Raw genomic sequence first — 22,449 nt, forward strand, 5'->3', positions numbered from 1 at the left:
CACATTCACTCTGTACGAACCTACAGTGTTTGTTCCTTAAGACAGAAGCCAACCTGCTCTAGATGTAATGAAACTGAAAAGCATCATAGTCGCTTCTGCACTGTGATGGATAGGCTAGGTATGTATTAAACTTCAGGTTACACTTGATTTTAAAGTGTCCTTGTTACAGTGTAACTAAATATTTAAGTAATGTGTAATTTTAATGAACTACATGTACTTACTATAGGGTTAGGATTAGTTTGGCTTAGCATAATTATTGTAGTAATTGTTATTATAATAGTAAATACATGTGTAACAAGGACACCTTAAAATAAAGGGTTACCAAATTTCCTTTGTTCCTTTATTATGACTTTGTGCTTAAGGAACAAAGTTTTCTGTTCCAAATGTTTGTGATGAATTTATTTATGTGTGCTGCAAAATCAATGATACCATACATGATTTCTTGCTCATCTTTGTAATATTTATATTGTGTGATGCAACAATGAATGAGAATGAAGAATAAAATGTTCAGTAGAAAACTGTATAAGCTTATTCATGAGACTATGTGTAATATCTGTATGCATGTGTTTGTGATTGCATGTGGAGAATAATAATTTATTTCTTTATTATTTATAATAATAATATATTATAAATAATATAATAATAATATATATATATATACCAATGAACTTTACATCCTTTGCAGATGCACAATCCACTGTGCCACAACTCTAAACTTCTCTTGAGTGTTTGTATTGTAGTTTTCGGAGAGGAATGTTCTGTATCACTCTGACATGTTATCGGTGTGCCAGATCCTCAAATGACTAAGATACAAAATGTCGAGTTGATTTGAGGTTAATGAGTGATTAGATGTGAAAAGAACAGGACAGTTAGTAACAGGAAGTTGGTGTACCACAGGAAGTAGATAATGTGTCAGATCCACCGGTCTACTTTCACACAGCTCTAGAAACCTGGAAACTCTACCAGACCTCCAGCTCCATCCACTGCTGATCCCTGCACTGATCTTACAAACAAGTACAGACATTTTTGAATTGTCCATTTTCCTTTTCCCTCTATAATTTTTTTCTCAACTATGACTTTAATATGAAAAAAATAATGTTTTCTTTTTTAGTATCTACACTGCTGTTATTAAGGTGTTCAAGGAAGAGGAACTACAGCGGAATGAGCTGTACTGCTTTAAAGGTCCCATGACATGGATTATTTGCTTTTCTTTAAATGCTTTGTAATGTTTCCTTAGGTGTACTTATATTGTTAGTATGATTTTTACATTTAAAATTTAGAAATAAAAAGCATTTTTTATATCTTGATAGTAGCCCTCTGGCTTGAATGCTCTGTTTGAAGGGGCGTGTCTGCTGTGAGACTCCGAGAAAACGACAACTGTTGTGATTGGCTGACATCTTTGCATTTGAAATGCGTATTACATGTGGACCCCTCTTAAATAAAGCAGCTATTTGCTTTCATGTATGCAGCTTCTAAAGACAGATATGGGCTTCTTTATTAAAGAGTATTTTCAGCTGGTTTAACTTGTCAGTTCCCAGAGCCATGGTGTTCTTTTTCTGGTAAAACAAATGAAAATAAATGCATTACTGTTAGAAGAAAAACATGCTAATATTGATTCACATGATTGTTTGCAGAATCAGATTCAGACCAAAGGTCTATCAATGATCTTGGATGAAATTCAGAAGCATGAAGACCAAAGTGTCCATCATTAAAACAGGTCTTTAACATGCTTTTTTTTTTTTAATCAGGGGATGGACAGCTGTTTGTTTTGGCCCAGGTGTGGAATAAGTTTTTCACTGAGACTCTGCCCACTCTGCAGGCTATTTTATATTCTCTGTAGGTAAATGTTCTTGTAATCTTGACATTTTGTGCCAAATTCTTGCCTAGTATAATAGGTCAGGGATGGGTGAAGGGATGAAGCGAGGACTCAATTGTGCAGAGTAGATGGGCTTTTTATTAATAAAAAATAAAACAAAAACCAACAAAAGCTACTCGATTTGGAAAACAGGTGGGCAGGCAGCACAGCAAGGTGTGGCAAGACAGGAACAAACATGGGTGCATTAGACAACAATCTGGCAATGGACAGCAAACACATGAAGAAATAAATAGGGACCATCAAGGCAGATATTAAGGGAGGACAGGTGGGGTATGGAGTCAATTTAATGCCACAAAAAAAGAATTGCAAAAGAAAATTATTGCAAGAGAAAAAAAGTTTTGCAAACAAAAAGAATTGCAAAATATAAATGAAACAGAGCAAAAGCAATGATTTTGCAACAAATATTTCACATGGTCATAGCTACTGATTTATTTGCAATGCTGCTTTTATTTAAAGTTTTAGTCAAGTGTGAGCTTGCAATTCTGTTTTACCTTTGCATTTCATGTTTCTGCGTGTTTCACTTTTTGGCATTGTTTTGACATCGGGGTGGAGTCAAGGGACTGGGGCATGTACAACAGGATTTCCTGGAACATCATGAATTTTATAGTTTCTATAAATCTAAATATTACTCTATATATAAAAAAAAGTGAACGTGAGAATCCATTAAACGTTTATCCAAATGTGCACACTTTTGGACTGAAAGACCCGAGGGATGTTTAGTCAGGTGCTTTCATGACAACTCCATAATAGTTTTCTTAATGGTTGTTGCCCTCAATCCTTAATGGGTTGTGGCTCACATATCACATTGAAGGTATTCACTTTTGTTTTTAATTTACACAACTCCTGACAAATTAAGAAATTACTGTCACTGTAAGATAAAAAAAAAACTGAAGCTTCCGTCTTAGAGCTTTTTAATGATGTAAAGTTAATTACATTCTTTTAAATGAAGACAAAGTAAATTTAAACGATTGTCAACAAAGAACACTTGGGCTGACATCCTTCCACAGGTTAACAGATTTTAATCAAACACTGTTAATAAACATTAAGTTTATATAAAACTAAACAATAGACATTTTAATGCTATTCAAGTGTGCACATTGAGAGAAATAAACAGCAGATGTTCATGTCAGCAACTTCTTTAACCTGAGCAAACACTGTTAATAAAAAGATAGTTAATGAAACCAAACCATTCAAGTTTTAACACTAGTGTATAAAAGGAATTGATCTACCCACATGCCTCTGCTCAAGACTTCCATGGAGGCATGTCCAGGTCTGTTGTACACACTCCAGTCCCCTGACTCCACCCCCATGTCAAAACAATGCCAGAAAGTGAAACGCACAGAAACGTGAAATGCAATGGGGTAAAAATGGTGCTGCGAACTCACGCTGAAATACAAAATAAAAGCAGCGTTGCAAATAAAGTAGTAGCTATGGCTGCCATGGAAAACAATCATTGCTTTTGCTCGGTTTGCAAAGCTTCATTTTTTTCCTCTTGCAATACTTCCAAATCTTTCGCAGATATATGTGACATTTAATTGACTCCATAGTGGGTTATTTAGACTGTAGAACAGTTGATCTACTTAAAATAGTGAATTTAAATAATGTTTAGGCTTAATTATTTTAGACCCCAGTTGTTAATTTAATTGTGGTATAATTTGATTCTACATGAAATGTATTCCGTTTCTCTCTTTCTTTCTGTATGCAGACAGATGGCTCTTCTCGGCTTCAGGGATCTGGTCCTAATGACCTGCTGCGAAAGAATCGGTCTCTCATCCCAGCATCCATCACACAGATGCTACTTGTGCTACAGGTGAATGTTAACCTCAAACCCATGTTGAATTGCCCTCTGTATAAACATCTCTATTATTCATGTCTGTTCTTGTGCATGTGTTGGGAATTTGGGAATATTACCAACTTGAGAGTCTGGTGGTGCTAATGGTCAAACCCTACATATGGAACTGCAGACACACAAAAAGGAAAACCAACATTGATTCATTATAGTTTAATCTAGCCCTAAAGTATTATTCTGTTGTGATCTCAAAATGCTTTCACAAGTCTGCTTTCTACTCAACCACAAAACAACAAAGTGTTAGTTCGCCCAAAAATGAAAGATTATTTGTACTACTCACCTCCATGTACTTCCAAATTCACGACTGGTCCAAATGAAATAAGGATTAAAAAATTACATCTCTGAAAGCTCTCTGCTGTCCCCTGTAGTAGAACAGGATGGGGAGGTGTACCTCGATTGTGTGGGAAAGACGTTTCATTAAGGGCATCCTGTTACCCCCTTTTTAAAGGGATGAGTCAAAAATAAAATTATATTAATTTCAAATAAATATCATATTTGTCTTTAGATTTTTATTTGACTGTTTAGATTTTTAGAAGGCACATTAACTTATCTCACATTTACAACTCTGTGTGTTTGCTGCAGAAAAACATGGGTTAATATTTACACTGATCTTAAAAAAAAGAAAAAAAGAAGTTTAACTAAATTAACCCGCAGAAGGGCTGAGATTCTTATTTTAATTTTCTGCCACTAGGTGGGGCTTTTGAACCAGGTAGGGATAACTGCAAGCTGGAGTAGTGGGCACATAAAGGTTAGGGTTAGGGGTTAGTTTCTGTTGTAGCAACAAAGTTCTTTTAGTCTTCAGTAGCATTCACCTTTTGCCACACCTATTACTCTGACCTGCAGCTACCCAGTCTCTTTGAAACGTAGAAATAGGGCTGTTTTTCTCGGGGCGCTGCGCTCATGAACGCTGCTTTATCTGGCATTACAAGAAAGAAAAAATTATAAGATCATCAAAACACTTCTGAAGATGGTCGGTTCCCTTCAGAGACACATTCACATAAAAAGACCATTAAATTTGATGCAACTAACTTGAAGACCAGCATTTAAGATAACCCGCCGGGCACAGCGGTGATACATTTTGGTAACTCGACTAGAAAATACAATAGCCCCGGGATGTCCAGGCTAGCCATTTTGCGAGCCCTGGGATCTGATTAAAACACACCTCTAAAATCTGCATCTGTGAGAACTTTAGAGTGCGCAGAAAAGACAAACTACTTGAATTCAACAATAATTTATAAAGGCAAACATCCACTAATTTTGGCACTGTATATTGTGATGAAGTTAACATTATATGAAAAAAAAAGATTGTCAGATTTCCAGTGTCAATACAATTATTAGATTAACTTGCATATATTAGTCCATCATTAATTGTCTTGGGAAAAATCAAGTCATTTCTATATAAATCCAAGTGACTGGGAGTTTTTCACGAGAGGGCAAAGGATTTCCCCAGGCAGCTTTCACAAAGAGTTCAAACTGATTATGCAGATTCACTTCAATAATCAACAGAGAGTTGCCTGGTTTGAAAGGGCCACACTTCATGCATCGCTAACAGTTTTTCATTGACACTTTGCTAATTTAACCACACCACACCTTGTTGTTAAGTTGTTAAATGAACAATGCACAACATTCAGTATGATCAAAGTAAACTGTGCTGTACTGTACTAATGACGCTTTAAATTGTCAGGTATTGTCAGATAAATGAAAATTAAGCACGTTTTACAAAAAAAGAAAAGAAAAAGTGGAGTTGGCAGAAAAGGCAGCAAAAATTAGTTGGATGAAGAACAATGAAAATATTTTGTGGAAGCTAACACTTAGCATAAGCAGCACCATTAAAATAATAGTTTCACACCCTTTAGCTTGGTTGACAGGACATTCAGTGAATTTCTGATACTTATCAGGTTTTCTGTTGATTGCACTGATTAAAACGCTTTTGAGAAACATTTGTATATAAAACACTTCACAACAGACACGAGAGTTGTGGAACTCTGTAAAAATATCATCACGAAGCCTGGTGTATCATGACGAGGTGTATCTTGCTTGTTTCAGCAAAGTGTCTTTGAGAACTTAAGAGTACAAGAGCGATGCAGGAACTCAAAGTGAAGGTTCTGACCCCCGAGGTTGAACTCCTTCCCTCCTGAGGCTAGCATCAAATCGTGGTGTCACCTCGCAGCGCACCAACAGCACGTCGTCTTTCACAAACCCACGCTGCTGCAACACCTGTAGGTGCAGGAAAGTGACGTACCCAAAACCCTTGGGGTTGCGTTGCACAGTGGGCCTCTGGAAGGCCTGAAGGTCCGGCTTGGTCTCCATCACTTCCACATGATGCTGCCCCTCGACCTGGTCCAACACTGCCAGCTGGATCGTGCCCTGCAAGGGCCAGGAGAGCTGGCTGTCAAACTCACCCTGCATAGTGTGCACGAAAAGTGAGATGTAGTTGGAACAGCGAGGGGCGTTGGGAGTTTGCAGATGCAGTCGTAGGCAGAGTTTGTACCCCGGCCGGCCCGTGTAGAAAGGTGGGCTGTGGAGGACTATGGATTGACCAGCCTCTTGGTTGCGCAGGTGAAGGGAGAAGTTCTCCAAGCGCCATACATAGACGCCTTGATACTGCTGGGCTTCCAGCTCTCGGGTGGCCTCCTCCAGTGAGCTCAGTTTTCGGCGTAGCTCTGTGACCTGGTTTTTCTGTGTCTCATTGTGGATGCACAGCTCCCGGATCTGTTGATCCTGACGAACCAGTCGGCCCTCCAGCTCCAAGACTGTCTCCCGCAGGTTCATCAGCTCCGGTTTACACTGGCACGACTCTGGTGCTCGGGCAGTTGCTCCACGTTCGTCTGACGAAGAGTGGGCGGCAACTGACGGCACTGGGCAGCTACTGTGTGTCTGGCTGCGCAGGAACTCAGCCATGTAACGCATGTGCATTTGTGTAAATTCCTGCATGTGCTGGGCCAGTTCATTTCTTGGCATCTGTAACATTTCCAGAGAAATAAAAAGGTTTGACAGATATATGTTATTGCAGGATTCTTTGATGAACAGAATGTTCAGAAGAACAGCACATATGTTTTTGAGTGTTATGCAAAAAGGAATCTCATGGCCCACCTTTTCACGACAACCAAACGTGCTGAAAGTACAGGCTACAGGAGCTTTAAGACAGTCTGTGTCACAGTGCAGTGCCAACTGAAACCAATAAGAACAGATACATTCAGCTTCATAGTTTAACAATGAATCATCTGAACTATCAAAAAGAGTTTATTACTGATGTGCCTCAGGAAATGTGCATATGATTGAAAAATCATCTGACGCACCTGATCCCGAATAAGCTCCATTTCGCAATATTCACACACTGTATTGGCGAAAGGACAAATCTGTTCATGAATCTAAACAAAAAAAAGATAATCCTTTCACACGGTGTTGTTATTGATAACTAAAACTATTAAAATGTTCAAATAAACAAAACAAAAACAATGAAAACTTAAACTTATAAACAGGAAACTGAAATAAAATAAGCTGAATACAGAATACAGAAATAGAAGTATAGTGCCCTCCACTAATATTGGCACCCTTGATAAATATGAGCAAAGATGGCTGTGAAAATCTGAAATTTATCTTTGTTATCTTTCATTCAAAGAATTCTTTATTTCTTTGTTTATTATTCAAACTTTTCAATGAAGTAAAACAATTGAAAATGGATAGAAACTCACATTATAAAATAACTGTTATAACTGCACCACTCAAAATTCTTATGAGTAAAGTATGGCTGAAGTATATTCCCATACACATTTATATATATAAAAAAATATTCTAGCACACCAGGGTGACTAGGAACAGGGCAATAAGGAAATAGCTAAAGCATTGAAATTCCCCATCTCCATCATCAGGGCAATAATAAAGAAGTTCCAATCAACTTAAGATGTTCCAGATCTGCCTGGAAGAGGACATGTGTCTATATCGACCTAATGCATGGTTAGGAGGAGAGTTTGAGTGGCCAGACAGAGACTCTCCAAGGATCATAGCTGGAGAACTGCTGAGATTAGAGTCTTAGGGTCAGAAAGCCTTAATATATACAGGTCTATCAAACATCCCCTACATTACCACATATTCAGTTGTCAGTCACGACTGGAACAAAGCCTCTGCCATGGCCATCTCAGTTCCCTGACCCCTATAAAATAATGAGTGGGGTGAGCTGAGGTTAAAAAGCACCAACATGAAGGATCTGGAGAGATTCTGTATGAAGGAATGGTCTCTGATCTTTTGTCAGGTGTTCTCCAAACTCATCAGGCATTATAGGATAAAACGCAGAGCTATTATCTTGGGAAAAGGATGTTACGATAATTATGTGGCAAAAATTTTGAACTAGAGAAAAACATTTCAAAATGAGAAATTTTCCCCCCACTTCCAAAACTCATGAATATGATTGTCCTGAATAATGAAAGCTGTCTCATACACTTGGGAAATTATGAGCTATATCACCGCTTATCGGCACTAGGGTGTGTGACAATTAGAGTTGGGAACTAAGAACCGGTTCTTATTCAGAACAGGTTCTGATTTTTAAAAGAAGCGGAACCGTGAGCAATTTCTAAGTTTCGGTTCCGAAAACGGTTCTGATGCGACACGTGACCAAACGCTGTGAGCAGCCTTCGCCGGTGTTCTGATGATTCGGTGTTTCCCATAAAGGACGTCATTTTGTCTGACTGTACATGTACCGGCAGCTCGCACCACCTGCTGCCACTAAATTATTATATTTGTCCCATATTGTCATTAATGTACACACTGACTTCAACTTGGACCACTAAATACATAGACTGCTATTTTTATTTAAGTATGAGGGTTAGATTATTTAGTATACAGGTCATTTCAAGAGTGATAAACAAAGTGATAGAAAATATTTATTTTCATGCATTTTCAATTTTTAAAAATGTGGAAATGTATAGGTAAACATTTATATAGCATGATTGGATTTGTTTTCACAGCCACCTTTGCTCATATTTACCAAGGGTGCCAATATTAGTGGAGGGTACTGAACAAAATAGCTAAATATAAATATGAAAAATCAACAAATGACAAAAGCACATATAATTACTATAACTAAAATTAAAATAAACTGAAAATAAAAGTTAATTGAATATAAATAAATACAGTCCTGGCCAAAAGTTTTGAGAATTACATAAATATTAGTTTTCAAAACGTTTGCTGCTAAACTGCTTTTAGATCTTTGTTTCAGTTGTTTCTGTGATGTACTGAAATATAATTACAAGCACTTCATACGTTTCAAAGGCTTTTATCGACAATAACATGACATTTATGCAAAGAGTCAGTATTTGCAGTGTTGGCCCTTCCTATTCAGGACCTCTGCAATTCGACTGGGCATGCTCTCAATCAACTTCTGGGCCAAATCCTGACTGATAGCAACCCATTCTTTCATAATCACTTCTTGGAGTTTGTCAGAATTAGTGGGTTTTTGTTTGTCCACCCGCCTCTTGAGGATTGACCACAAGTTCTCAATGGGATTAAGATCTGGGGAGATTCCAGGCCATGGACCCAAAATTTCAACATTCTGGTCCCCGAGCCACTTAGTTCTCACTTTTGCCTTATGGCACGGTGCTCCATCGTGCTGGAAAATGCATTGTTCTTCACCAAACTGTTGTTGGATTGTTGGAAGAAGTTGCTGTTGGAGGGTTTTTTGGTACCATTCTTTATTCATGGCTGTGTTTTTGGGCAGAATTGTGAGTGAGCCCACTCCCTTGAATGAGAAGCAACCCCACACATGAATGGTGTCAGGATGCTTTACTGTTGGCATGACACAGGACTGATGTAAGCTCACCTTTTCTTCTCCGGACAAGCCTTTTTCCAGATGCCCCAAACAATCGGAAAGGGGCTTCATCTGAGAATATGACTTTGCCACAGTCCTCAGCAGTCCATTCACTATACTTTCTGCAGAAGATCAATCTGTCCCTGATGTTTTTTTTGGAGAGAAGTGGCTTCTTTGCTGCCCTTCTTGACACCAGGCCATCTTCCAAAAGTCTTGGCCTCACTGTGCATGCAGATGCGCTCACACCTGCCTCCTGCCATTCCTGAGCAAGCTATCTGCACTGGTGGCACTCCGATCCCGCAGCTGAATCCTCTTTAGGAGACGATCCTGGCGCTTGCTGGACTTTCTTGGACGCCCTGAAGCCTTCTTCACAAGAATTGAACCTCTTTCCTTGAAGTTCTTGATGATCCTATAAATTGTTGATTTAGGTGCAATCTTAGTAGCCACAATATCCTTGCCTGTGAAGCCATTTTTATGCAACTCAATGATGGCTGCACGCATTTCTTTGCAGGTCACCATGGTTAATAATGGAAGAACAATGATTTCAAGCATCACCCAATTCTAACCCAATCAGCCTGACATAATGATCTCCAGCCTTGTGCTCGTCAACATTCTCACCTGAGTTAACAAGACGATTACTGAAATGATCTCAGCAGGTCCTTTAATGACAGCAATGAAATGCAATGGAAAGGTTATTTTGGGATTAAGTTAATTTTCATGGCAAAGAAGAACTATGCAATTCATCTGATCACTCTTCATAACATTCTGGAGTATATGCAAATTACTATTATAAAAACTTAAGCAGCAACTTTTCCAATTTCCAATATTTATGTAATTCTCAACTTTTGGCCACGACTGTACTGATCTACTTTCAAAACAACTTCAACCCAATCTAAACATATCCAGTATATAAAAAAGGAAACAATGGTTTTCACCTGTTTGTCAGCATATATAAAGCTCCCTGCACAATCAGGGCAGGTCATAATTCGCTGTAAACACTGCTGGCTCTTGTGTTCATCCAGATGGCTCTTACGAACAGACTCCAGACACTGAGGGCATGGCACTGTGGCAAACTTACAATGAGACAAGTGTTTCTGAGGAAAAGAGAATGTGACAACACAATTAGTAGCCACCATGACAACTTCGATTTAGCAAGCCTGTTCATGACGCCACACTAATGGGTTTTAAATGGCATTTATGAAAGGCCTTGCTCTCTGAGGAGTTAATACATATCCAAGGACAGATTTAGGGCCATTTACACAAAGTTTTAGGCCAAAACCTGGAAACTTTTTATGTGTTTTGCCTGTTCGTTTACATGACAACAGCTTTTTGGGGACTGAAAACGCATATTGTTGAAAACGGATTTCAAAGTGCTAGTTTTTGAAAACGCCACTGTTATCGTTTCTGTGCAAACAACCAATATAGGAATCTTTTGGTAACGTTGATGTAACGTTGATTTGACACAGAGTCATCTGTCTTAACCATCCGTGGCTTGTGTACTACAAACACATATGAGCTTCATCACTGTGTCGGTCACGTGACTCTGTTTCCCTTTCGAGCTTGAACTGATGGTAAAACTAAGGACATTATTAACTGTCTTTACATTTATTTTGAAAGATGAAGCTAGCAATTATGAAAAGGGGCGTTACATTTCCAACGAGTACTTGCAGCATTCAGCCAATCACAATACACTGTGTCAGTTGGCCAATCAGAGCAGACTGCGCTTGTCAGAAGGAGGGGCTTTGTAGAAAGCGACTCGTTTAAGAGAGGGATAGAGGACCTACAATAATGTACAGTATTTGAAGAATTATGTGTTTTTTGAACATTAAAGCATGTCAACATATTAAATTACACCAAATACACAAAATAAAGATCTTTAAAAAAAAAGCATCATATGACCCCTTTAATACCAAAACTTTTGCACTCGCTAGGTCTATATTATGAAAACAGTGAAAATTCCTAATAGTAATTCCAGATGGCCATAGTCTATGTTTCCCTATTCAAACATCAGCGGTCGAGTAAGTGCATTTATTCAGCGATCACAATCTCAAACAATACAGTCGAGAGGTCATGACAGAACTCAGACTGGCTGAACTCCAGCTTGTTAGTGTTTTCAGATCATCATCGGTGGCGCTTCCACAATGAGGAATGAGCACTTGCACATGGTTGCCAGATTGCTTAAAATAAGCAAACATCCGGGCAGAAAATGTATCCTTTGTAACAGCGAAGCTCTGATTCAGGGATTTGAACTCTCAATCACTCTCATGAAAACTCTCATAGTAGAGGCGTGTAGATAATGTGTTCCTTTTTGGATGTTCGGCATGTTCTTTTGGAAAAAAATATGCTTGAATTTGAAATACTCATATATTCAATAGATTACATTGTCGTCAAAATTATTGCGATATTATCGCTAATATTCGATATATATTGCCCACCCCTCCTGCCAAATCACCATAATACTAAGCATGCATTCTATTTTTGGTGTGACTGGCCTGACACAAAAATATATAATTCTTTTTCTTTTTTTTTTTTTTTTTTTTTTTTTTTTTTAAGTACAAATATTTCAAATACAGCATTTAAAATACTTTTATCATGTCAGACCCACAAATTTACCTCCAGCTGGCGCAACTCCATTTTATCACTGCATCCTACATTAGGACATCGGACAGTAAGTGAGAGGATCTCTCGTTTGGCAAAGTTATCAGGGAAGAGCTGTTCCTCAAGCAGCACCTCATTGTCAACTGGACATTTTTGCCCTGTGTCCCTGCCAGAAAATAGGAAGTTATATTTTACATTTTTAACCCTGTAAAGTCTGACATAAAATAATAGTCAAAAGTCAAGAAATAATAGTCTGCTCTTTTTTTTTTTCACAAATGGAGCATTTTATTGGAACTTTAAACAAAATATTTAAAAAATTAATTAAATTAACTATGTATTTAACAATTTTATATATATATATATATATGTGTGTATATATATATATATATATATATATATATATATATATATATATGTGTGTGTGTGTGTGTGTGTGTGTGTGTTTGTGTGTGTGTATATATAGATAGATAGATAGATAGATAGATAGATAGATAGATACACCCCCCAAAATATTATAAAAGTAAAAAGAAATTGCATTTGTTTATGATGTTTATCATATTTGATAAATCTGGCTTTTGTGACTAATTGTAGTATGATATAGGACAATATGAAGCTTATATCTGAGGAGGTAAAAAAACTATTCAAACAATTTTACTTTAATTTTGTGCAGTTTTGTATTTATATTGCCAAATATTAAGATGATATTCTGATAACTTGTGATATAAATCAATGAGATCAGAACAGAATGCTGGCACTCCATATACCCTAATAACATACCTTAGATAATAAATTTAAATAACCTATTATTATAATAGATAATAGATTTAAATACTTAGTTTTATGATCTCTCTAGTTTCTTCAGTCCATGAAATGTTCATCTTAAAATATTACTAATGTTATTCTTATGTTTATATAATAAATTAGTAAAGATTCCAAAATAAAAGACACATGTACCACGAGCTGAAGGGGGGCATTTTTAGAATTAAACTAAAACTATAAACAGACAGAAAGCATATACAAGATTGAATACTGCATTTTTTTTTTCAGAGAAGTTTTGATTGTTGACAATTTAGCCTTAGAAGTGTACGTTTCGAATATGACACAGCAGGGTTAAGCACAGCGTGAATTTTGAAAGTGACGAATACACTTCAAGTTACTAACCTGATGGACTTCTTGATGCACGAGTTGCAGAATCGATGTCCACATGGTGTCTGTACTGCGGAGCGAAGGCCCATCAGACAGATAGGGCACTCATACTTGTTCTCTAGCGGAGGGTCAAACTCCACGTCATAGCCTTGCTGGTCCGGAGGGATACTCGCAGAGACACTGATGGTGGAGGGGTTCTCTGTCGGGCTCAGATACGAATAACTGTCTTTTTCCATGGCTGCTGCACAGCTGGAGTATTGGTCATTACAGCAGACATCATCGAGGCTGGATTTATCAGAGTCATTGCAAGCCATCTGTAATCACATCAAGAGAGTGTTCTGTTGAGGAGTGAAAATAACTGATAACCATCCATACAACACCCCGTCTTAAAAGCACAGAGGATGTGGCAAGAGGGTGATATATTAGGGTGATTTCCTAAATAATTATGCAAAGTGAAAAGTCATAGGATGAGTAACTCCAGGCCTACTGAAGTATTCATCTTTAAACTGTTGTTTCCTCACGCAAAGCTCTGCGGGGCGGGGCTGAACTGTGGGAAAAACTTTTCGCTCAACTGGAAAGTTCCTTTTTTGTTGCCAAAATTACCCACTTTATACAGCGTAAACGTAAACATACATTTCAAAAGCATAAACCTATCTTAAATGTAATTCCTGTAAAACTTCTTTCATGGTTAAAGTGAAAAATTTAAGAAGCAAATCGGCTAACCAGTCACAACCGACGGTTAACGTTAACTTACATCAGCAACATCCTTACATCGCCTAATGGAAACACACTTTTTAACCTGATATTATACTTATAACACCACAATACATCTTGGTAGATAACGTAAGATTCGGTTTCAGATCAATGTTATTTGTAATAGGTTTAATTTACATACCTTGCCTCGGTCCGGCCTCGCCGTCTACAACAAGCTTCCTGTCTCTCCAAACATCAGCGTATTAGCCAGGGTTGCCAGGTTTTGACAACAAAACCCTCCCAATTACTACTCAAAACTAGCCAAATCGCGTTTCGAGGGGATCCCCTGGTAAAAATCGCATTCCGGTGAGGTAAAATACACGTTTTTGGTGCGGTGTCCCTGCTAAAATTCGCATTTAAGGAGCTAAATATAACGTAACTGGGGTAGCTTAAACCCACGGACATGAAAAACAACCCGCCGCAACAGTGTTAATTAAAGTGGTCCAATTCGGCGGAAAACTGCGGACTTGGCAACCCTTGTTTTAGCGCAACGTCTTCTTCTTCTTCTTGTTTAATGGCGAATAACTCTTAAGGAACATTGTCGACACCTACTGTACTGTAAAGCAGGAATGAATCAGTGCTTGATACATGCACAACAATGCACTATGACTAGCTCCCCATTTTGCCACCATACACATGAAATGTGTGATCTTTTTAGGATTTAGGTTTCCCTCCCTATTGTATTGCAGCAGTTTTGCAATGCTGTCCTCTTTGTTTTTTTAATAACCTTTTTAACATAAGCTCTTTTCTATGACTGCTTCTGGGGTGAGAGTTCTTTTTAAAAACTAAAAGACTGAATAAGCTTCTTTTTTTGCACTAAAAATCGTTTATCTGCACTGTTTGTTCACTTCGCACTCTATCAACCATGTGCCTTGCGCTGCTTTATTTATTTTAAATTTTATTATATGTCTTTTTTACATTCCCTATTTGTATAGTTGTATCTACATTTTGTATTTGATCTAGATTTTTAGGCTTTTAATGTTTAATGTTATCTGTATGCACCGGGGGTCTGAGAGTAACGCAATTTCGATTCTTTGTATGTACTGTACACGTGGAAGAATTGACAATAAAGCAGACTTGACTTGACTTGACTAAAATGCTTTATTCCTTTCTCTGATTGCTGTTGAGTATTTATCTGACCACCATGGTACATTCTTTCTTATACTTGTACCACTTAATAGTGGGATTAGAGTTACAAAGGGGTAGAAAATCTCCAGTAAATTTCCAGAAACTTTCCATGGGATATTGACAGGAATTTATGGGGATTTATTGGAAATTTGGGGAAATTTATAGAAATTGTATCATATAAAAAGATAAATATAACATGTTGTTTGGTCATACAGGCATGCAAACTAATACAAATTGTGAAAATTAAATTTTGGGGATTTTTTGAAACCTGTGATATTTTCTCAGAATTCACTGATGGATAAAAACTGAAAAAGAACAGCATTTATTCAAAATAGAAATCTTTTCTAACAATATAAGTCTTTTCTATCACTTTTTTATCAGGTTAACACATCCTTTCTGAATAAAGTATTAACCTCTTTAAAAAAAGAAAGAAAGAAAAATTACTGACCCTAAACTTTTGAATGGTAGTGATTATATATATATATATATATATATATATATATATATATATATATATATATATATATATACAGTACAGAACAAAAGTTTGGACACACCTTATTCAAAGAGTTTTCTCTATTTTCATGACAATGAAAATTGTAGAGTCACACTGAAGGCATCAAAACTATTAATTAACGCATGTGGAATTATATATGGAATTATATACATAACAAAAAAGTGTGAAACAACTGAAAATATGTCATATTCTAGGTTCTTCAAAGTAGCCACCTTTTGCTTTGATTACTGCTTTGCACACTCTTGGCATTCTCTTGATGAGCTTCAAGAGGTAGTCACCTGAAATGGTCTTCCAACAGTCTTGAAGGAGTTCCCCGAGAGATGCTTAGCACTTGTTGGCCCTTTTGCCTTCTGTCTGCGGTCCAGCTCACCCCTAAACCATCTCGATTGGGTTCAGGTCCGGTGACTGTGGAGGCCAGGTCATCTGGCGCAGCACCCCATCACTCTCCTTCTTGGTCAGATAGCCCCTGATGCCTTCAGTGTGACTCTACAGTTTTCATAGTCATGAAAATAAAGAAAACTCTTTGAATGAGAAGGTGTGTCCAAACTTTTGGTCTTTACTGTATATACAGGTCCTTCTCAAAAAATTAGCATATTGTGATAAAGTTCATTATTTTCCATAATGTAAATAAAAATTAAACTTTCATATATTTTAGATTCATTGCACACCAACTGAAATATTTCAGGTCTTTTATTGTTTTAATACTGATGATTTTGGCATACAGCTCATGAAAATCTCAAAAAATTAGCATATTTCATCCGACCAATAAAAGAAAAGTGTTTTTAATACAAAAAAAGTCAACCTTCAAATAATTATGTTCAGTTATGCACTCAATACTTGGTCGGGAATCCTTTTGCAGAAATGACTGCTTCAATGCGGCGTGGCATGGAGGCAATCAGCCTGTGGCACTGCTGAGGTGTTATGGAGGCCCAGGATGCTTCGATAGTGGCCTTAAGCTCATCCAGAGTGTTGGGTCTTGCGTCTCTCAACTTTCTCTTCACAATATCCCACTGATTCTCTATGTAATTAGTTAATTATAAGGCTGCTAAATAAATGTCACTCACTTTACTGTACATATCACCCTCAGGACAAACAAGCTGTAAATGAGTTTGTTTCGCTATTAGAATAGATTTGGAGAAATGTCATGGATCCTTTTCAGTGAATGGGTGCCATCAGAATCTGTCAGTCTAAACAGCTGATAAAAATGTAACAACCCACAGGTAATCCCCACGACTCCAGTCCATCAAAAAGCTGAGTTTTTCTAAAAAACTAATCCATCATTACTCTATAAAAGTCATTTTAACCATAAACCCATGTTTCTGGCCAAAATACCAGTCCATAATCCATAATAACAATTCCTCCATGGAAAAGTTCATCCCCTGTTGTCCTTTCATATAAACATTACCCAATATAGTTGTTTTGAATTATTTTGGACAATTTGTGCTTATAAACAGTGCTTGGTGCATATTTCTCTTCTCAGGGTTCAGGTCAGGAGAGTTGGCAGGCCAATTGAGCACAGTAATACCATGGTCAGTAAACCATTTACCAGTGGTTTTGGCACTGTGAGCAGGTGCCAGGTCGTGCTGAAAAACGAAATCTTCATCTCCATAAAGCTTTTCAGCAGATGGAAGCACGAAGTGCTCCAAAATCTCCTGATAACTAGCTGCATTGACCCTGCCCTTGATAAAACACAGTGGACCAACACCAGCAGCTGACATGGCACCCCAGACCATCACTGACTGTGGGTACTTGACACTGGACTTCAGGTATTTTGGCATTTCCTTCTCCCCAGTCTTCCTCCAGACTCTGGCACCTTGATTTCCGAATGACATGCAAAATTTGCTTTCATCTGAAAAAAGTACTTTGGACCACTGAGCAACAGTCCAGTGCTGCTTCTCTGTAGCCCAGGTCAGGTGCTTCTGCCGCTGTTTCTGGTTCAAAAGGGGCTTGACCTGGGGAATGCGGCACCTGTAGCCCATTTCCTGCACACGCCTGTGCACGGTGGCTCTGGATGTTTCTACTCCAGACTCAGTCCACTGCTTCCGCAGGTCCCCCAAGGTCTGGAATCGGTCCTTCTCCACAATCTTCCTCAGGGTCCGGTCACCTCTTCTCGTTGTGCAGCGTTTTTTGCCACACTTTTTCCTTCCCACAGACTTCCCAATGAGGTGCCTCGATACAGCACTCTGGGAACAGCCTGTTTGTTCAGAAATTTCTTTCTGTGTCTTACCCTCTCGCTTGAGAGTGTCAATGATGGCCTTCTGGTCAGCAGTCTTACCCATGATTGCGGTTTTGAGTAATGAACCAGGCTGGGAGTTTTTAAAAGCCTCAGGAATCTTTTGCAGGTGTTTAGGGTTTAGAGTTAATTAGTTGATTCAGATGATTAGGTTAATAGCTTGTTTAGAGAACCTTTTCATGATATGCTAATTTTTTGAGATAGGAATTTTGGGTTTTCATGAGCTGTATGCCAAAATCATCAGTATTAAAACAATAAAAGACCTGAAATATTTCAGTTGGTGTGCAATGAAGTTTAATTTTTATCATTACATTATGGAAAATAATGAACTTTATCACAATATGCTAATTTTTTGAGAAGGACCTGTATATATATATATATACTTTTTTTTTTATAAATGCTGTTCTTTTTTATTTTTTATTCATCAAATAATCCTGAAAAAAGTATCACAAGTTATAATATATATATATATATATATATAGCAGCACCACAGTTTAAAAAATTGATAAATCTAAATATTATATGATTTCTGAAGGATCATGCTACACTGAAGACTAGAGTTATGGCTGCTGAAAAATCAACTTTGCATCACAGAAATACATTGGATTTTAAAGTAAACAGAAAAACATTATTTTAACTTGTAATAATACTTCACAATAAAGCTGTTTTGTTCTGTATTTTTGATCAAACAAATGCACACTTGATGAGCATAAGATGATTCTTTCCAAAAACATTAAAAATAGTAATGTGTCCAAACTTTTGACCAGTACTGTGCACTTCTGTATGATAACAGAAAACTGGCTAGCAGAAGGTAGAAAAGCATTACAGCTTGAGCTTGCTGGCAGCACGTGATACCTATCATATCTGATTCACTGGCTAGCTGTAACATTTTGCTTAACATTTTGGTATTTGCTAGTTAAATTATAAGGCTGCTAAATAAATGTCACTCACTTTACTGTACATATCACCCTCAGGACAAACAAGCTGTAAATGAGTTTGTTTCGCTATTAGAATAGATTTGGAGAAATGTCATGGATCCTTTTCAGTGAATGGGTGCCATCAGAATCTGTCAGTCTAAACAGCTGATAAAAATGTAACAACCCACAGGTAATCCCCACGACTCCAGTCCATCAAAAAGCTGAGTTTTTCTAAAAAACTAATCCATCATTACTCTATAAAAGTCATTTTAACCATAAACCCATGTTTCTGGCCAAAATACCAGTCCATAATCCATAATAACAATTCCTCCATGGAAAAGTTCATCCCCTGTTGTCCTTTCATATAAACATTACCCAATATAGTTGTTTTGAATTATTTTGGACAATTTGTGCTTATAAACAGTGCTTGGTGCATATTTCTCTCCTGATTCAGACGAGACAACCTTTTCACTGGAGAAATCAATATTATGGATTGAGGACTTAAAGTTAAAAACACCTTAAAGGGGTCATATGATGCTTTTTTAAAGCTCATTATTTTGTGTATTTGGTGTTATTGAATATGTTGACATGCTTTAATGTTAAAAAAACACATAATTTTTCAAATACTGTACATTATTGTAGGTCCTCTATCTCGGTCTCTTTCTACAAAGCCCCTCCTTCTGATAAGCGCAGTCTGCTCTGATTGGCCAACTGACACAGTGTATTGTGATTGGCCCTTACGCTGCAAGTACTCGTTGGAAATGTAACGCCCCTTTTCATAATTGCTAGCTTCATCTTTCAAAATAAATGTAAAGACAGTTAATAATGTCCTTAGTTTTACCATCAGTTCAAGCTCGAAAGGGAAACAGAGTCACGTGACAGACACAGTGATGAAGCTCATATGTGTTTGTAGTACACAAGCCACGGACGGTTAAGACAGATGACTCCACTGTTTGACCATCTCACTCTCTCTCTTTCTCGCTCTCTCTCCCTCTCTCTCACAGACACACACACACACAACATGCAAAACTCTGCGTTTGAACAGTCCATAGCAAATACTTAAACTAATAACAAAACATACTTCCAGTAGCTGATTCAGAAGCACCAGATTGTTGTTGCAAAGTCAGAATAACCTCCTCTCCTATAGTTCACGAAACGGTCGTTCATAAAATGCGTTGCTGTTCTGTTGTAAGTGATATTAAAGAATCCTAAATGCATCTACTTTCAGAAGGCCAAATAAAGTGCTTTCACCTAGATACACACAGCATCTCCCTGACATGGCTGCTTCAACACTAACTGCGGTTACTGAAACTACGCCTTCTTTCATTGCGTGAACATTTGGGCTGCATTACACAGATATTTCCACATAGTGACGTAGACATGTAGGGGGGTGTTTGAACGAGGCGTTTTGGGGGGCATGGCAGAGTCTTAACTTTTGTAAAGAATATCTCTTTGGATTTGAGACTTGTGTCTTTGCAACTTTAAAGATCTTCTTTATGCACCAAGAGTTTATAACACTCCGAAGAGAAAGGAAAAATCCCTTTAGCTATGGATTTTTTATGAACACACAGCTTTTCGCTTCACAAGATCTTAATTGTTGGATTAGAGTCGTGTGGATTATTGTTAAATTTATATCACCTGTTTGAACTCTCATTCTGACGGCACCCGTTCACTCCAAAGGATCCATTGGTGAGCAAGCTTGATAAAATGCTAAATTTCATTAGATGGCTTGGAAGTGAGCACATTTTCATTTTTAAGTGACATGTTCCTTTAAACAACATCAGACAGAGATGGCCAAATCCAGTCATATTATGAATGTAAACACAACAATGAAAATGTAGTTGTTTGTAATGTAAATGTTATCTGTCACCCAAGACTGCAGGGTATAGTACTACATGGGGACAAGAATGACCCTGCATTGGCTAACAGCAATTTTATTACAATAGTTTATTACAATAGAAATATTAATGACAAGTGCCTTATGAATATTTTACATTTTGCCTGTTTCTGTGATGAGACTGCATTCTTAGTACTAGAGGCTGTGCCTCTTTCATCCCAAAAGCAGCAGGAGCTCTCTTTTATACAGCATAGCTTTATTTTCATCTGATACAGCTCAAATAACGAATGTAGCATGAACTGCAAAAGATGCACAAACATTTATTGAAAAGCATTTTATTTTTCTGATGAATTACAAGCAGTTTGATACTCTGTGGCATAGAAAACCCACCATTTCTTAAATTGAGATGTATGAGTGACAACAGTGAAACCGTGGGAGAAAATGTGACAAGTACTGTAGTTGTAATAAGCTGTTGTCTTCCAAAGTAGGAGAATCTACATTTTTCTAGGAATGTCTTCAGATGAACTTTGTGTTTGAATAAGTGTTACAGCAAATGAGACAGCGTGCCATTAAAACATGCCATACATCATGTTTGATACAGGACTGAATTGTGTGTTGTCTGTCACTCAGAGCAGGAATGAAGATCAAGGAGTACTCTGAGGTTCTGCAGGTACTGGAAAGGAATTGGTTTTAACCTAGAAATAGAAATGTATTTTACAGCAGATTATAATGTTTGCCTTATTGGGTGGAGAGGAAGGAATAAACTTCCCTGTGACTAAATGAAGCCCTTTTAGGCTGTTTTTAATGTCCCAACCTGTTTCTCCCATGTCTCCCTGAGAGCCTTGTTATAGAAGCTGAAGCGTATAGCCTACTGCCATCTTCTGGTTGATTTAAAGCATGACATTTTGTCTGGTAGATTTGTGTTGTCTACAAATGGCAGAATAAATCATTTACCTATGGACATTACTTCATATTAAAAATTTACAAATGATTCATTTCATGTGCATCACACAATATCTATATTTTATAGTTTTTTTCCCAGTTATCTCCAATAAATAAACTATATGAATAATGCAGTACTGATTGACATATCATTTAGTATAGAAACTATAAGATATATTTCCTGCCTTATTCTGTGATAAAAATGGGAAAAAGGTGTTTGCAGTAGCCTTTATAAACCAATCATAAAATTGCCATTAGGAAACTACTGAACAAAAATATTATAGCCCTTGCTGCAGCTAACATTACTTCCAAAGGCTACATACAGCAATATAAACAACAGCTGTGCATGCTCTCTTCACATGGTGCTTGTAAAATAATAATAATTTCATAATAAGTAAACATGCACATCGCTCTGCTGAGAACTGCAGGCACCAGCAACCGCAGACGTTACTGAAGATATCAGTGCGCTAAATTACTGAAGGTGTCTGAACGTGATGGATCATCCAAGATGAGATCGTCAGGTGAAAAGTCATCATGTGGATAATTCACTGCTTAATTATTATTCATTCATTTTACTTATAGCTAGATTGGGCAGGCCTTCACAAAAGGGTGTTTAATTAAAAAAAATTAATAAAGAAACTGCCTTGACAAACGGGCAATTTGGGCATCAAGGGGAAAAGGCTCTGCAAGTGCCTGCAGCACCAAACAGGCAAATATTCACTTCAAGAATGAACAAAGTAGTGTTGATGAGTTTGAAGTGCAGTATTTGACAAAACAGAGCAAACTATGTGAGCGGCGCGGCCAGGATTTTGAACAGCGCTCTGAGCTGCTGAGGACAGTCGCACAGTGG

At 37.5% G+C, this 22,449-nt stretch overlaps 1 protein-coding gene and 1 long non-coding RNA gene across 4 annotated transcripts in view; both read right to left on the reverse strand.

Annotated features, from left to right (window-relative positions):
- Window positions 1-4,967: 4,967 nt before the first annotated feature.
- LOC132108104 (TNF receptor-associated factor 6) lies at window positions 4,968-14,328 on the reverse strand. 3 transcript variants are annotated; one of them, XM_059514654.1, is made up of 8 exons: window positions 14,168-14,328; window positions 13,760-13,819; window positions 13,288-13,586; window positions 12,142-12,292; window positions 10,464-10,622; window positions 7,025-7,096; window positions 6,819-6,896; window positions 4,968-6,686 (listed from the first exon to the last, which is right to left on the reverse strand). In XM_059514654.1, the coding sequence occupies exons 2-8, from the start codon at window positions 13,769-13,771 to the stop codon at window positions 5,817-5,819; spliced, it is 1,641 nt and encodes a 546-aa protein (XP_059370637.1). In that variant the 5' UTR covers window positions 13,772-13,819; window positions 14,168-14,328; the 3' UTR covers window positions 4,968-5,816. The 3 variants fall into 3 exon arrangements, with proteins under 3 accessions (XP_059370637.1, XP_059370646.1, XP_059370654.1); XM_059514663.1 differs by having other exon boundaries at window positions 13,760-13,854; window positions 14,168-14,186; XM_059514671.1 differs by lacking the exon at window positions 13,760-13,819.
- Window positions 14,329-15,669: 1,341 nt separating this feature from the next.
- LOC132108132 (uncharacterized) overlaps window positions 15,670-22,449 on the reverse strand; it is a 40,706-nt gene continuing 33,926 nt past the window's right edge. The window contains exon 2 of the long non-coding RNA XR_009424409.1: window positions 15,670-15,710. This is a non-coding gene — a long non-coding RNA (uncharacterized LOC132108132). The remainder of the gene's footprint in view (window positions 15,711-22,449) is intronic.

This window comes from Carassius carassius, chromosome 2, assembly GCF_963082965.1.
Source record: "Carassius carassius chromosome 2, fCarCar2.1, whole genome shotgun sequence".
NCBI classification, from domain to species: Eukaryota; Metazoa; Chordata; class Actinopteri; order Cypriniformes; family Cyprinidae; genus Carassius; species Carassius carassius.

What these genes read in the sequence shown, in the direction of transcription:
- LOC132108104 (XM_059514654.1), bottom strand. An exon ending in TGCATCAAGAAGTCCATCAG is followed by an intron (nt 12,293 to 13,287) that starts GTTAGTAACTTG and finishes ATTTTCTGGCAG; the next exon opens with GGACACAGGGCAAAAATGTC. An exon ending in TGGAGCTTATTCGGGATCAG is followed by an intron (nt 6,897 to 7,024) that starts GTGCGTCAGATG and finishes TATTGGTTTCAG; the next exon opens with TTGGCACTGCACTGTGACAC.